The sequence below is a fragment of the Acipenser ruthenus genome, chromosome 15 (genome assembly GCF_902713425.1).
Source record: "Acipenser ruthenus chromosome 15, fAciRut3.2 maternal haplotype, whole genome shotgun sequence".
NCBI classification, from domain to species: Eukaryota; Metazoa; Chordata; class Actinopteri; order Acipenseriformes; family Acipenseridae; genus Acipenser; species Acipenser ruthenus.
This window is the reverse complement of record NC_081203.1, coordinates 33718119-33733120: the sequence shown is the minus strand read 5'-3', so window position 1 is coordinate 33733120 and position 15002 is coordinate 33718119. Positions and strand designations below refer to the sequence as shown.

Below are 15002 nucleotides of genomic sequence, written 5' to 3'. Positions count from 1 at the left end.
GGACTTGCAACAATGACTACAGTTGCAAAAACGCTTACCTGCAACTGTTGAAAATGCCTAGTAACAGCTGGAAGATTAAACACACTCTGTTCCTCTGGGCGTTGTGACCTGGGCCAAAAACAGATTCTGTCTAATTGCAGTGAGAGACAGGAAGCGCAGAACTGTTCCACCATTCATGATGGGTTTCTAGAAATTGTTTTCTTAAAAGTGACACGGCGAGAACAAAAGACAAAAAATATTTGGCAAAGTGAAATATTTTTCCTGGCAATGGAGCCCCCCTCTGCATGCCAAGTACTGGGCGATACAAGATACTCTGTAGCAGGACAATGTAATTCTTCCTTATATAGTTTGCATTGCTGAACAGAAGCAGTTAATGCCGTGCTAGAGTAGGTGCTTGGGGAAGGTTGTTTAGTGGGGCGGGTGGTGTGGTGATGTAGCAGTCCATTATTTATTTTTTTCTTTTGTTATGGCTTTTTAATTTTTTTTTTTGTACTAGGGAGATCTAGATGCATTAGTCCCCATTAGTGTGCAGGGGGGGTGGCCATTAACTGGTGCGCAGTGTGCTTGTTCAGATGTAGGGGCTGTAGTGGAGGCGTGCAGATCAGTGCTTGGTACGGTTACTCATTGTAATACATTATAAAAGGTTATAAAAGTTCATTTAAAATGTGTGGTGTTAATTAATAATAGATGGAAATTATTCACTAATGTATTTTTTTTTTTTTCCTTAGGTCCTCCACTATGCACCTTAAGCCATATCCCAAGTTTCAGAAGAAGGACTTGCCATTGGAGATGAGCCAGGACAGCCTCCGTGGCCTTCACCCAAGCCAGCAGGGGGCGCTGCGGACTGAGCGACGCTCTAATGCCTGCGTCACCCGGCAGCCCTGCTCACCGGGGGGCTTGCATGGCAACGGCACGGGCAAGCGACGCCCCTTCGGGGTGCTGTCCACCAACACCATGTGCAATAGCAGCAGCAGCAGCAGCGCGGGCCCCAAACCCAGCGGGGAGTCCCTGTGCGCCCGGGCCAGGAAGAGCAGGGCGGCCTCTCTGAACTCCATCACAGGGTCCCTGCTGCTGCTGTCCACCGCCTCCGAGAATGACGATTCCTTCAACATCCACCGGGGAGACGAGGCCGAGGGGCCTCTGGACATCTGGGCGGTCATCAAGCCTGGGAACACCAAGGAGAAAATCGCCATCTTCGCTGCCCAGCGCTGCAGTGCCAGCAGCGACAGTAGCAGTGTTGTCAACAGCAGCAGTGCCGGAAATGGCAACAGCAATCTTAACAGCAGCAGCATTAGCGTCAGCTTTAGCAACGGCAATGGCAGTAACAGCAGCAGCCCCAGCAACCGGACGGTATTGATGAAAATCAGGGGCAGCTGGGAGGTCGAGGGCTCCGTAGCCAAGCGCAGGAAACGATCTGCGGACCCCGACGCTCTCAAGACCCCAGAGCAGCAGCAGCCGCCACAGCCGCAGCCCAACGGGACGAGGGATTACGGGGCAAGGGAGGTGGGTAGACAGTCGGACAGCGTGGTGATTGAGGGGGAGGGAGGAGAGGACGGGGAGGGGGGGAAAGCCCTGTCTGTGGTGGAGATGGTGGCGTATTTAGAGCAGAGGGCCAGCGATCTGCTCACAGACTGCACCAAACACTGCCCTGTGCGCGGCTCGGGTTGCGTCGGGCAATCGAAGGGGGGGACCGCAGTGGAGCAGCAGTCTGTTTCGGAGAGCTCAGAGGAGAGCCAGGGGGACTGCGTCAGGGTGCTGGAGATGGTGGCCAAGCTGGAGTCGGAATGCCTCAAGAGGCAGTGTGAGAGGGAGGCCAGCGGGGGGCTGTCCCGCAACAACAGCTTGCGCAGGAACGTGGGGAGGGTGCTACTAGCAACAGGGCAGGCTCCCCCACTCTCCATGCAGCAGCAGCAGGAGCCAGAGTCTGACCCCCAGCAACCTCCTTACCCTCAGCAGGGTCAGAGCTGTTTGTTGGAGGAGTCTCCTGACAAATCCATCAGGAAGAGCCCCAAGAAAAATGGGGTTTGCTGTGAAACGCCGGGTTCAGAAACTGCCAGTTCGGTCTTCAGGACAAGGGAGGGGAGCTCTTGCTGCGATGGCAGCGTGGATTTGACAGGGCCTCCGCGCTTGGATTATAGGTCTAAGGGCTGTTCCGAAGAGGGGGTGGAGCGGCAGGGGGAGAGGAGGAGGGGGGAGGAAGGTTGCGCTGGGGAGTCCTCCTATGTAATGAAGGAGGAGGACTCGGGTGTGAGAGCCGGGCTGAAGCAGGAGAGGCGAGAGGAGGAAGAGCCCCACGTCGGCCATCGTGAGGAGCAGATTCCCGGGATGCTGTTTTTCAGACAGACTCCGTCCTCGACTGTACAGGACCAGCTCTCGCAGCCACCAGCAGCAGCAGCAGTGAAGAAAGAAGAGGAGGAGGAGGAGGAGAAAGCAGAAAAAGAAGAAAGTAGAGAATTGGAGCATTCCATGGACTCTGCCCCACAAAGAGACTCCACCCCAGCAGAACTGCCCCCACCCCTGTCTGGGGAGGTGGTAGAGACAGACAGCGAAGGCGCGTCCCAGCAGCGAGAGACGTTCCCTCTGCGCAGGCTGGTCTCCCACGAGTTCTTGGAGATGCGCTTCAAGATCCAGCAGCTGCTGGAGCCCCAGCAGTACATGGCCTTCCTTCCACACCACATCATGGTGCAGATCTTCCGCTTCTTGCCCACGGAGACGCTGGCCGCGCTCAAGTGCACCTGCCGCTACTTCCAGTTCATCATCGAGAGCTACAACGTGCGGCCCGCCGATTCCCGCTGGGTGTGCGACCCCCGCTACAGGGACGACCCCTGCAAGCAGTGCAAGAAGCGCTACGGCCGTGGGGATGTGTCTCTCTGCCGCTGGCACCCCAAGCCGTACTGCCAGGCGCTGCCGTATGGCCCCGGCTACTGGATGTGCTGCCACGGCTCCCAGAAGGACGCGGCGGGCTGCAGCGTGGGGCTGCACGACAACCGCTGGGTCCCCGCCTTCCACAGCTTGAACATGCCAATCTACAAGAGAGTGCGGGGGGCTGAGGAGAACACTTCATAGGGGCACTGAGGGTGGGAAAAGCAGGAGGAGGGATGTTGTGGTGGTTTTTTTTGTGTGTGTGTGTGTATGTGTGCGCGAGCGTGCGTGATTGAGGCCAGGTTGTTTTCTGATCAATCTCTGGGAGATCTGAGCGTGTTTTATGTAATATTACAACAGCATTATTGCATAATTAACACGTTGATTGCTGCTTGCTGCTACCCCATGGTTTTTGTTCGTAATAAAAAAAAAATAAAAAATGCCTCTGGCATGCTTTAATAATGAATTCAGTGGGTAGTGGCAGGACAGGGCTGGGGTGAAGCTGGGACTCCGATGTAGCTAGCGTCGGCATAACACACAGACACTGTGTCGAAGATGCCAGATGAGTGGCCTGTATCTCCTTGTTTCAGACCATGAGTGACGCACCTCTCCGTTTCACACACTGTTCAATTTGGAGATACGGAAATTGCGGTTTCAGCATTCTGATCTACGATCTACGAGCAAAGTTATGTGTACTGTAAAAAATATATTTTACTGGCTTGGCAGTCTGACACAAAGGGTGAGAGATTTATATGATATATTCATAGCGTATAGAGAATACATTGTCTGTTAATTACCTTTATTTTTAATTTGATATTGACAGTTTAGAGGTGTTTTCTTTCTGTAATTCGGAGTGGATGGAGCCTGTCTCCTCCCTTGCGCTGTTTACAATGTATATAATAGTGAGTCCTATCAATTCATACAGGGTGAGGGGCTATGCATGTACAGTACTTGAGAGCTCCTGCAACCCACTGTGGGTCAAGCACAGGATTCTACCCCTGCCTTGTAAATATTTAAAGAAATAATCCAAGTTGTACAGATATATGTATATATAAAGTATAGAACTGGCACAGCCACTTAACCACTACAATGCAGCTATGCGAGCATTGCAGATATTAGTGTGTTTGGTTTTGCGTCTCTGTTTTTTCTTTTTTTATGTTATTCTCCTATCTATTATAATCTTTTGATTCTGAAAAGACACCTAAATAATATGGAGTTCTAAACTGTGTTCTTTTTATTTGTGTATGTATGTATGTATGTATGTATGTATGTATGTATGTATGTGCGTGTGTGTATACATATAATATGATTACGTTACACATGGATACAGCTATGGTCAAACGTTTTGCACCCCTATAGAATTAACACATTTTGCTTCATTAAGTCGAATGAAACCTGCTGCACAATGTTAACATATTGAATTGCACACCGCTTTGTAGTTTTTCATATACTTTACTTTTAATGGTCTCAATCCTAAAATTCTAGGTGACGCTAAACTTTTGGCCATAGCTGTATATAGGTGTGTAAGCTATGGCCAAAAGTTTAGCATCACCTAGAATGTAAAACTACAAAGCGGTGTGTAATTAAATATGTTAACGTAACATTATGCAGCAGTTCATTCAATTTTAAAGAAGCAAAATGTATTAATTCTATAGGGGCGTGGTGTGTTCTTTTTATTTTTATTATGGACAATTTTATTTGGGCCTTGATCAAAGGAAAAGAAAAACACACAGAGAAATCAAGCTAGCAGATGAATTTTAAAAGCATTATTGTATAATGACACATTACGAGAAAATACTTGTTTTGCCTGTGAGGGCGTGTTTTACTTCAATAAAGTGTGCATTCTTATGCCTTGTCAGCTATTGTCTGTGGATCTGGAGCCTTTGCTTTGCCTGTGGCCTGTGGGAGGTTTTATTGTTGAGCTGGGAGTTTCACGATGTGGGAACTGTATTGCTTGGGAGGAGAGACTTACCTGGACCAGAACTTGAAGTAAAAAAAAGGTTTTGTTTCATTGATATGCTTTTATAATGCACTATACACTCCTTTTCTCAGTAAAGTTAAATTACACTTTACACAATGAATAAGTGTTTTCTACTAGATTATAGTGGAAGCGTTATCAGTGTGTGTATGAGTACGTCGTCGTGGGTTTTTTTTTTTTTTTTAAAGCTGTATCTTAACCCCACCCCCAAATCTTGATGAAACATGAGGAAGCACAATCTCCTTTTGCATGATGCCTGGCATCCTAGTCATTGGCTAAACAAAGACTTGGAGCTTTTCAGAATCTAATGCTTTACATTCTATTTAATTTTTTTTCAAGAAATGGTTCTGCATCCTATGATGTATGCCGTGGTGATTTTATTTTCTCCATGCGTTAGGGAGGGCTGCATCTTGAGATCCATGATTTCTACTGCACAGACCGGTCTTCCTCAGATGAATAGGTTTGTTTTAGTGCAGTAACTGGGTATGTCTTTATTTCTGCTGCACTGCAGACAGGCACAGGGTACAGAAAGCTGTCTTATAGCAGTTTTATTCAGCTGACGAGACACATTCTTGTATGCTGGAGTCAGTCCCTACACTACAGGAAGCATGTGTTAGCAAAAGATACATTTAAACAAACATACAAAAGAAGACAACTTGAGAGAAGTTTAAAATCAGGCTTTTATGGCAAAGTATAAATTATATAAGAGCTACTAATATTGTGGCAATGTGTAACAATGAAATGGCAATAATTGCAGTTCAGCTACTGCACTTAATTTTTGAACCACTTTATTCATGAACTTCTCTTCCAGCTTGTCAGTGTTGAGCTGTGGCAGGGATGGAGGGTAGAATCTGCTTAGGTTTTATATTGAACACTTTTTCATAATGTAGCACATGGATTCACACAGGGTGCATCTTGAGCTTAACTTTTTATTTTCAAAACCAGTTTTAAGCCCTACTTTAAAATGGATGACACTAGATTTATTTATTTATTTATTTTTTTGGTTGGGGGGGGGGGGTGTTACACAAATCACTTGATGTAAATGTTTAAACCTATTGAGTTACTCTGCATTTAAGTCTGTATTGAAAGAAGTGGTTTTGTCTCTCTGAAAGCACAGCAGCCTGGTGCTTTCAATGGTCTCTGCAGTGTAGCTGTCCTTCACATGAACGATAGCCACATTGAGCAGTTCATGCAGTAACATTTTACAGGCATCAGTTATAGGAGCCTTTGTCACCATGCCCAGTGCTTCAGCAGTCCATCAGTTGTTATCTCCACCTGCTATGTACCTTTACACAGTAATTACCCCGTCTGTCGCACCATGTGAATCAGCAGACTGGTGCTGGGGGTGTGACATGTTTGGGATTGTAAACATACACATATGCACACTGACAATTAGGAGAGGTCAGAGAGGCTGTCACAACCGTGTACCGTTCTCACACAGAATGTGCTACTCCGTCCTCCGTGACTGGTATTTACAGTACAGTATAGCACTGTGTGGTTCATATTTAACTGTCTGTAACTGTATCTAAAAAATAAATGAATGCACATCTTCCTGAATGTTCACATCTTATGTCATTTAACACTAGGAAATAAATACAATTTAATTAGATGTTGGAGAACAAGCCATTTTAACAATGATGCACAGTGAGCTGTTAGCAGTAACTAAGAGGGATTTTTAAATAACATGGATAGACTAGTTTTAAAAGCTTTGTTTCACTTTTTAATAATTACCAGTGAGCTCAAAATACACCACCCTGCCCCCTGCCGCAGTCTGAACACAATGTCAGTAGTAGTCAATCTTTCCATTATAAATCTGTACTGGAAACATCAAATTTTATGCAGACACTACTAAAAATATATTTGTACAATAGCTTTAGTAACAAGAAAAGTCATTATAAAGTGTGCCAAAAGAGTTGTTTTTGTTTGTTATTTATTTGCAAATGTTAAAGTTTCCCACACATTGCACATTCAGCCCCATCTCAGCATACTAATAGCTGTGGTCAACATGCAGCCCCTTCTGTGCAGATGCAACAGCGCCGCGCTCAGCTCAGTGTCAGTGTAGGTTTAACAGTGTTCTAATAGCAGGCATGCTTGGGTTCGTTCCCTCCTTTGTGAGGCAATACCCTCCCCACTCAGCTCAGTTATTTTATGTAGGCCCAGTGTCCCCATGCAATCGATTCCAGACCATTTGCAACAACCAGAACAACAGTAACAATAATAAAATGTTCTCAATCCTCAACACCACTGTGCTGGGCAGGTTAAAGTTGATTTGCATTAGGAAGAGGGATTTTCTTTTAAAGGGACTGGCGAGCACTCAGGAACAGAACAAGATGAAGTGCTGCTGCAGGGAAGCTGGAAGTGAACAGGTCCAGAGTGTAGAAACACCCGTGTAGAAGCACTGCAGCTCAGCTCTGTTGTGAGAGTCTCAGTAGCAATCTTCTGTCTTGGTATAGTGTGTTGCACCTCAACTCCACAGACCTCAGACGGTCCAGGTTTTGTGTCAACTCTTCAGTTCTGCATTGTTTTCCCTGTAGTACACATAATAAAATGAGACAGCACCCTTGAAAACTTTAAATAGTCTGTAGCTACAGTACAGTTATTGCTTAATGTTGCCATAAAAGATTACAAAAAACAAAAGGTCCTGGACTGTAAGAGGAGGAGTGCATGTAACCAGGCACAGGAGTGACCAGGTCTTGAGCACTCTGGTGCTGAACCCCATGTTGTTGCACTGACCGCTGCAGTGTGGCTGTGATGTCAACGCTCCCCCACGTTGCTGATCCTAGTGCAGCAGTGTCGTTGTGATGTCAGCGCTGGCCTGTGCCTCTGATGTCAGCGCTGGCCCGTGCCTCTGTGATGTTGTGTCTCTAATGTCAGTGCTGGTCAGTGCCTCTGTGATGATGTGTCTCTGTGATGTCAGTGCTGGCCCGTGCCTCTGATGTTGTCTCTCTCTGAAGTCAGCGCTGGCCGGTGTACGCCTTGAACCAGGAGGTGACAGAGGCGGCTGCGGAGGAGATCATGCCCCCGGCGGAGCTGCTGCCGATGGGCTGGGAGACCTGCATAGCCATGCTCTGGGACAGCTCCATGGGTTGTGAGGGGATGTCACAGAAGCGCGGGCTGGGCACTGTCTCCCAGTCTGTCCCCAGGTCTGTCTCCTCATCTGTCACCATCTCCTCCCCGCTTTCCTCAGCCGGCCCTGCAGCCTCCGGCTCCACCAGCTCCATCGAGTCCTCCAGGTCCGCGCTGATATCAAAGGGGCCGGTCCTGCAGGAGAAGAGACAGCAGGGTGACCCTCATAGGACAGGCAGCAGACTGACTCATTATTTTTTGGACGTCATTTGAAACAGAAGTTTTTTTTGTTTTTTTTTTTAAATCTACAACCTGAGATTAACCCAGTAGCATCATATCAGAGGCCTTTCATTTAAAAAAAAATAAAAACCTGTACACATTAAATAAACTTGCATTCACACATGTGTTTTACAGGGAACACAAGCACACACTTGTACATTATAATGCTTTTATGTTTGGCTTGATTGGATATTGCTGAAAGCACCACCTTGAATTGTAATTCAAAGCAGCACTCTGGTATAATAACCAAACCTGTTAATCTGGGTGACCCCCCCCCCCATTACTATATATAGCTCAGTGGGTCAACAGCTATTTAATATTAGGCTGCAGCTGTGGTTTTCATGTGCCTCTTTCCTTTAATGCAAGCTCTGTAATGCGACACCTGGTGGTTGAAAGCAGTATACGCAAATCTGCCAGCTAAACTCACACAGGCACTTGAAGCGTGCTTACTTGCTAGAGGAGAACCGATCCTAATAATAGTTGTGAAGATGAATGTGTTTATCTTGTGTATTTAAATTGCACACACGCGGGCCCCGCCCCTCTCACCTGCCCAGGTTCTTGTTGTCAGGGCTCACCAGGAACATGATGTTCCGCAGCGTGTGCAGAGGGTGAAGCAGCTCTGGGTCCACATGCTGTCACAGGAAACACACTCGTTACCACTGCTACTTTAAGATGGTGATTATTATAAAGGGTATAAAATAATGCTTTAACAGTAGAAGCCAATGCTCTGCTGGCTGAGAGCGTGCTCACAGTACCTGGGAGAAGCAGAGATGCAGTATGTTGGTGTTGAGCTTGTTGACTGCCCGGGTAAACCTGTATCTGCTCAGATTCTCCCCACAGAACTCACTGCAGAAACAAGCAGCAACAACACACAGGTTAGTAACAGGAACCCCCAGGATAAGAACCACAGCACGCTTCCTGATAGAACACAGTGGCCATTAGCCACATCCATGCAGGTCTGGCTCTGAACAGCTCACTGATTTCAGAACATGCATCAGGCCGGCTCTTAAAGGATTCAGTGACTCAGCATTAACAATGTGGCTTGGAAACCCATTGTATACACCCACCTCTATGTGTGAAAATGAAAAGTGCCTGAATTTGTCTCCACTATGCAACTTTCAAATGTTTCCTTTGGTCCTGGCCTTTGTGCAAAGTTTGAAATGTAAATTATATATTATTAAATGAGATCAACAACGTCTACCCCAGACAGTCACTTTCTAATATGGAATTGAACTATATATATTAGACAATCTATTTAAAGAGCAGATATGCTTCTGCTAAGTGTGTTGGAAACTGCTTATATTTTTACCTCCTTACAGGTACGTGCCCACAAGTAAAATTATATATATATCTGATAAAATCAACTCCCCAAATCCTTGTATTTTCAAGAGTTAACATGCAGTGTAATTGGATTTGTCACCTTTGTCATCCTCAAATATCAATACAGACTCCGAGACTATTGTAAGATACTGATCACCATGAAAATGTGAGATAAGGACGTACAGATGGACAGCCATCTCCTTATACCCTCAGATCCTCACGCTTGGAGTAACTTCCTAAACAAGTTTGCTTGTGTTAAACGTGAAGCCAGACGGACGGGCGGACAGGCACCTGCACCCCTAGACAGTGACAGCACTCTGGCTGTGCTTCCTCGGTGCGGAGGGACTTGCCTGTTGCACAGCTTCTTGGGGAGGTTGACGTCCAGTATGTGTGACAGGATGTTGACGAGCTGAGTCGCGTAGCACAGGGCAGCGCTGATGGTGTGAGCGGGGTTGATGAAATCCATTTCTGAAAGGAAATCAGACTAGACGTCAATTCTGCCTGAATTATATAGTAAAAGTCCTCTGTTTTTAAACAGACACAGTCTAACAGACATAGGGCCATATTTTCAAATCTTTCGTGAACTCCTATTTTTTAGAAAGGGGGAAAAATCACGTCAAATGTTACAAAAACAAGAAATAAATACCTTGAGAGCTCTTCAGAGAACCTGCATTATATTACTTAGTTGTTTGGTTTTAGTTTAGCAAATTTAACAGGCATTTTGCCTCTTCCAAAAAATTAGGCGTTAATTAAGGACTAGAGTAAACGCTTTCAAAATACGGTCCACAGAGTCTAACACACACACTCTCGCAGGGATGTGTACTGTTACCTGGCCCCTGGCTGCTCCTCTTCTCCTCTACCCAGGTATAGTATGCAGAGTAGTCCCCGTTGCTGGGCAGGGAGGTCTCAGGCCCGGTGATGCTGATGCTGGTCTCTCCGTTCTGGTCATCCCAGATCCAGCGGCCGGACAGGTACGTGGTGCGCCGCGCCTCGGCGAGCTCGCTGACTGTGCTGGAGGTCAGCGCCAGGTCACTCTCCGCAGCCAGGTCCGCAGGGTCCCTGCACGGGGGGAGGGGGAGGGCTGTTAAATTTACAACCGTGGTTTCACAGATCATAAAAAATTAAAAATTAAAAAAAATAACTAGACAGGATCAAGCCCAGCACAGTCACTTTCTAATTCAGACCAGGACCAGAAGACACATTTGGAAGTTCAGCGGAGACAGATTCAGACTCCGATATGTACAGTGAACTTCCCGTCTCCCTGCCCTCTCACTCTCTTCTCTCACCTGGTGCCCTGCTTGTCCTCCTGGGTGTTGAAGATGTGTGCGGTGAGCTCCAGGGTGTGTTCGCACCGCACTGTTGCCAGTTCCTCCAGGCGGGCCTGCACCTCACGCCCGCGCTTCTCCACCAGCTCCCCCAGCCGCCGGTTGTGCCGCTCGATCTTCTCCTTCTTCTCCTGGTGCCGCTGAGCGCGCCGAGCCAACCGCTGGGCATCGTCCTGCGAGCGGGCGAGCAGCTCCCTGTCTGGAGAGAGAGAGACAGCGAGAGAGAGGGGGACAGAGAGGGAGGGGGGGACAACACAAGTATTGTGTGAGAGCGGTCGAGGACCCAGGATCCAAAGGGTTACTCCATCCACACACTCTCACTCACACAGCTCCCCAGGCCACTTACTGCCTTTCACTTCTTCATTTCCACAGCAAATGGCCTCTCTCAGCTGCTCGCTCCTCATTCTACAGGACATGATCTTCCACTTCTGCAAACAAGGGAGAGAAAGAAAAGGAAATATATTTAAAAGAGAGTAAGCTATGCTTCTGCGAAGTGTGTATGCAATTTTTTTTTTTTTTATCCTTACGTGCACGTTCCCACATAAAACAGTTCAAATATTGCGACTGTTTTTCTTTTGTTAACATAAGGAAATGCTTGGAGAACATAACTTACCAACTGGTCAACTTTAAACTTCCCATCCATCGCTTTTATAACTCTATGTGGAGAAGACAGACAGGAAGGAGTGAGAAGCAGCACAGGCCAGCCACAACATAAATTATAGGGACACAAGCACAGTAAAACACACACACACAAACACAGGGAAACGCAGACTCCAAGACTCGGGCACAGCAATACTTGGCTCATTTATAAATACATCTTCCCCAAACTAGGCTGTGAAACACAAGGTCAAGGTCCTGAAAGCAGCAGTTTCTCTGGTGTCTTAGCTATGCGCGCCTATCGCGTCTGCTTTTTCCTCTTAGCAGAGTTTGTTATAAACAGCCCTTCAAGCACTCTGTCCCTTTACCCTGCTTGTGACCCCCATCCACTACAAATCAAAGGGCGCCCCCTTCTACTTCTGCCACTGAGAATATACAACACTTGTTTAAAATGTTGAAAGAACATTGGAACATGAAAACCCCACGTTGGTCCCAGCACTGATATAAACGAGTTCCAGACAGCGATCTGACCTCCTGCTCTCTGTCCACAGCATCACCTTGTATTAGTCTGATAATTCAGCAGTTTCAAATGAAGTGAATCTATACCTTTGCTGCAGATCTTCCTTTTTGCTCTTCAGCAGCTTCAGCCTCTCGGTTTTATCCACATACCTTAAAGGAAAGAGCAGAGAGAAGCTTCATGATACAACAGGGATGGAAATAAGACTCCCGCTGCAGAGCACTTTCACCCATTCCAGGTTTTACCACAAGCTTGATTAACCACAGTGTATAAGAACATAAGAAATTCAAGAAGGTAAGGCCCGTCTATGCTCGCTCGCATTGCTGCCAGCGTGGTCCATTAGCACTCAGGAGAGGAAAAACAAACAAACAAAAAAAACCCGAACCATTTACTATTTTTATGTAATAAACTATCTTCCTTGTAGCAAACACAAAAACGTAGCTCTGAACCAGCATGAGGAGATGGATTTGTGAACACAATATGCTACAGAGAGGGGCAGAGTATTGTACATGAAAAATCAAAATGGACCTTTCCGGGTCAAACCACGTTTTGATTAATTGTGAAGTGTGTAAACCTGCTGCAGTGATTGCACATGCGTCCCGTGTGTTGTGCTACTCAAACGCACACCCGTTAGATGTGCTTAGTCACTGCAGGGTAACCCTGTACTGCATGGCTCGACATGGTGCTCAGCAGCACGCTGGAGGGGCTGCGGGGGTCTGTGTGGAATCGCATTGCTCTGTTTTAGTGCTGCCCGCTTGTCTGACCTGTTCGCATTGTGTATTGGCTGCTGACAAGCTTGTGTCCGCGGTGTTGGTCGGAACCTGGAGTCAATCACATTAAAAACTGAGCTGGTGTGTTGAATCCCCAAATGCTTTCGATACTAGACTACTCTGTGAACCTGCAGGAGATGATAAAGGTGAATAGCGGGTCTGTGAGCCGGGCTTCACTCCTGCCAGTGTCTCAAAAGATCATTGCACACCTCCAGCCAGCACAAAGCTCTGCCGTGTCCATGTCTGTGACACTGGAAGAACAACACTGAACACCATTATAACAACTGTGTAACTGAAGAGAACAAACACACACACACATACATATGAAACTAGCAGCGGTGTGCTGTTATAACATTGTGTTACCCAGAGTAACACAACAAATAAAAACAGCCAGGGCTACGCGCTGGACTTGCAGTAAATCATGATGAATCAAACGTGCGTAGCTCTACATATGTATGCATATTATTATTATTATTATTATTATTATTATTATTATTATTATTATTGATACCATAACAATACAAACACACAGTCAACGTATTTATTGTAATTAAACTCCAAACAGGCGACTCACCTCTCGGGGTCCTTCCCGTCAAAGTATACGAAGTCCCCGGCCTGAAAGCAGCGGGCGCAGGTGAGTCTTCGACGGGCTGTGTTGCAGAGGGGACACCGCTCCACGGCTACGTACAGCCCCTCCGCATCGTCCACCGACTCCGCTACCACCAGAGACCTCGGGGAGGAGGCTGCGGCTGCAGAGAGGAGCGGGGCCCGGGCTCGGGTCAGCGCCCCCGATGCTCCCGTACCGGGGCCGGCCGCTCGCACACCGCTGCCCGCGGGGGAAGCCATAACACCGCGGAGCTTATCCGAGCAGCGCCGCTCCAGTGCTACTGGCGGGCTTGTTCATGCATGTCCTGTATTATTAACGAGGGAAGGAAATCCCCCTTCACTACACTATCGTAACCGGGGCTTTTGTTTTGGTTTTTCTTGACTAGTTTAGAATTTAACAACAGATTTTTTTTTTCAGACCCTCCGTAAAAAGAAAACAAACAAAACGCTTCCGTTCCTTCTGTGACGGCTCGTCGCGTCACGTGACAGGGAAGAAGCCTTTGTTTTTGTTAGCGGGTCACGTGAGGAGGGTTTGTTTGTAACGCAGAGCGAAGCCCCGTCCAGCAGAGACATGCGTGCGCAGCTTCCAATTGCGTCATAATGAAGCTGCGCTCCACGAGGCTAGCTCCTCCAGCACCCTGATCACATGACCGTTTAAAGCTTCAAGAAAAACTCAATTGCAGGGGTCATTTCAATTTATATTGTAAACACGCACACAAAATATGACGCAAGTCCAAGGAGAAAGAGGAGGGGGCGTTTCCTGTGCCAGCACCAAAAGTTGTGTTCGTTTCGCACCGCCCAACACTAACAAAACCATTTCAATTGCATTGACAGAAATTACATTGACTTACTCGCCAGGGGGCGGCAGCAGCGGTAGAGAACTACAGTTCAAACGACTCTGAAGCCCTTCTGCAGACAAGTTCTGGTTTAATTTGTTGTTATTAGTTAACCATAAAACTGAAAATGTAACATGTAAAATACTGATGTGGACACCAGTACAGCAACATTTTGTATTTTTTTAAAAAGGTGCGTGGACAAGCCATGGGGTCAATGCAAATTAGGTATTGTGTTTCTCAGTTTGATTCAATGTGCGCCAATCAGGAGTCGGGGAATGTCTGTAGCTTGTTTTATCCAATCAGATTGTTGAAGGCGCACGACGTACCAGTTCCACTGATTATACTTGAAGCAGCAATTCTACTAAATGGCCACAAGATGGCAGCATTGGATAAGAAATAAAAGCTAAAGCCTTGCATTTTCATCACGCTTGAAATGGAAGCTCATCATGGAGAGATACCCCGAAGGACAGCCGAATGACCAAGGACAGTGCAGGACCATGAAAAGGCTTCAGAGGGCTGAAAGTACTAGTTTAAAGTTTAAAAGTTATATAGTAAGTTTCTGTATTTATACCTGCAATTATTTTGAATAAATAGTTTAAGCATGTTAGTGTGTGTCGTTGTTTATATACTCCTAGGGCTTGTTACTGCTATTGTTATATTAAACACATATTTAAGGAAATAGAAAACGTGTTCATTGCTTCATATAGTTCTTAATATTTGCTGAGAAAGGGTGTATCGTGTGGTTCGTCTTACCAAACATATTTAATGGTCTTGTCCAGTCAGCAAACATTTAGCGTTATTGTCCAATGGCGCCCCTAGTGGTTAGGACCTTGGGCTGCTAGATCA

The 15002-nt window shown here is 46.6% G+C and overlaps 2 protein-coding genes across 4 annotated transcripts in view; one reads left to right on the top strand and one right to left on the bottom strand.

Annotated features, from left to right (window-relative positions):
• The window catches only part of LOC131696671 (F-box only protein 34-like), a 28191-nt gene extending 23465 nt beyond the window's left edge, over positions 1-4726 (top strand). For all 3 annotated transcript variants that reach the window (XM_058986558.1, XM_058986560.1, XM_058986561.1), the window contains one exon: positions 729-4726. In XM_058986558.1, the coding sequence (XP_058842541.1) occupies positions 729-3066 (2338 nt within the window). In that variant the 3' untranslated portion in view covers positions 3067-4726. The remainder of the gene's footprint in view (positions 1-728) is intronic.
• Positions 4727-5858: 1132 nt separating this feature from the next.
• On the bottom strand, positions 5859-13902 carry LOC117421974 (beclin 1-associated autophagy-related key regulator). The gene is made up of 10 exons (XM_034036539.3): positions 13289-13902; positions 12034-12096; positions 11444-11486; positions 11177-11258; positions 10792-11029; positions 10335-10564; positions 9856-9973; positions 8941-9031; positions 8732-8817; positions 5859-8101 (listed from the first exon to the last, which is right to left on the bottom strand). Exons 1-10 carry the CDS (start codon positions 13558-13560, stop codon positions 7795-7797), a joined length of 1530 nt encoding a protein of 509 aa, XP_033892430.3. The 5' UTR covers positions 13561-13902; the 3' UTR covers positions 5859-7794.
• Positions 13903-15002: the final 1100 nt, after the last annotated feature.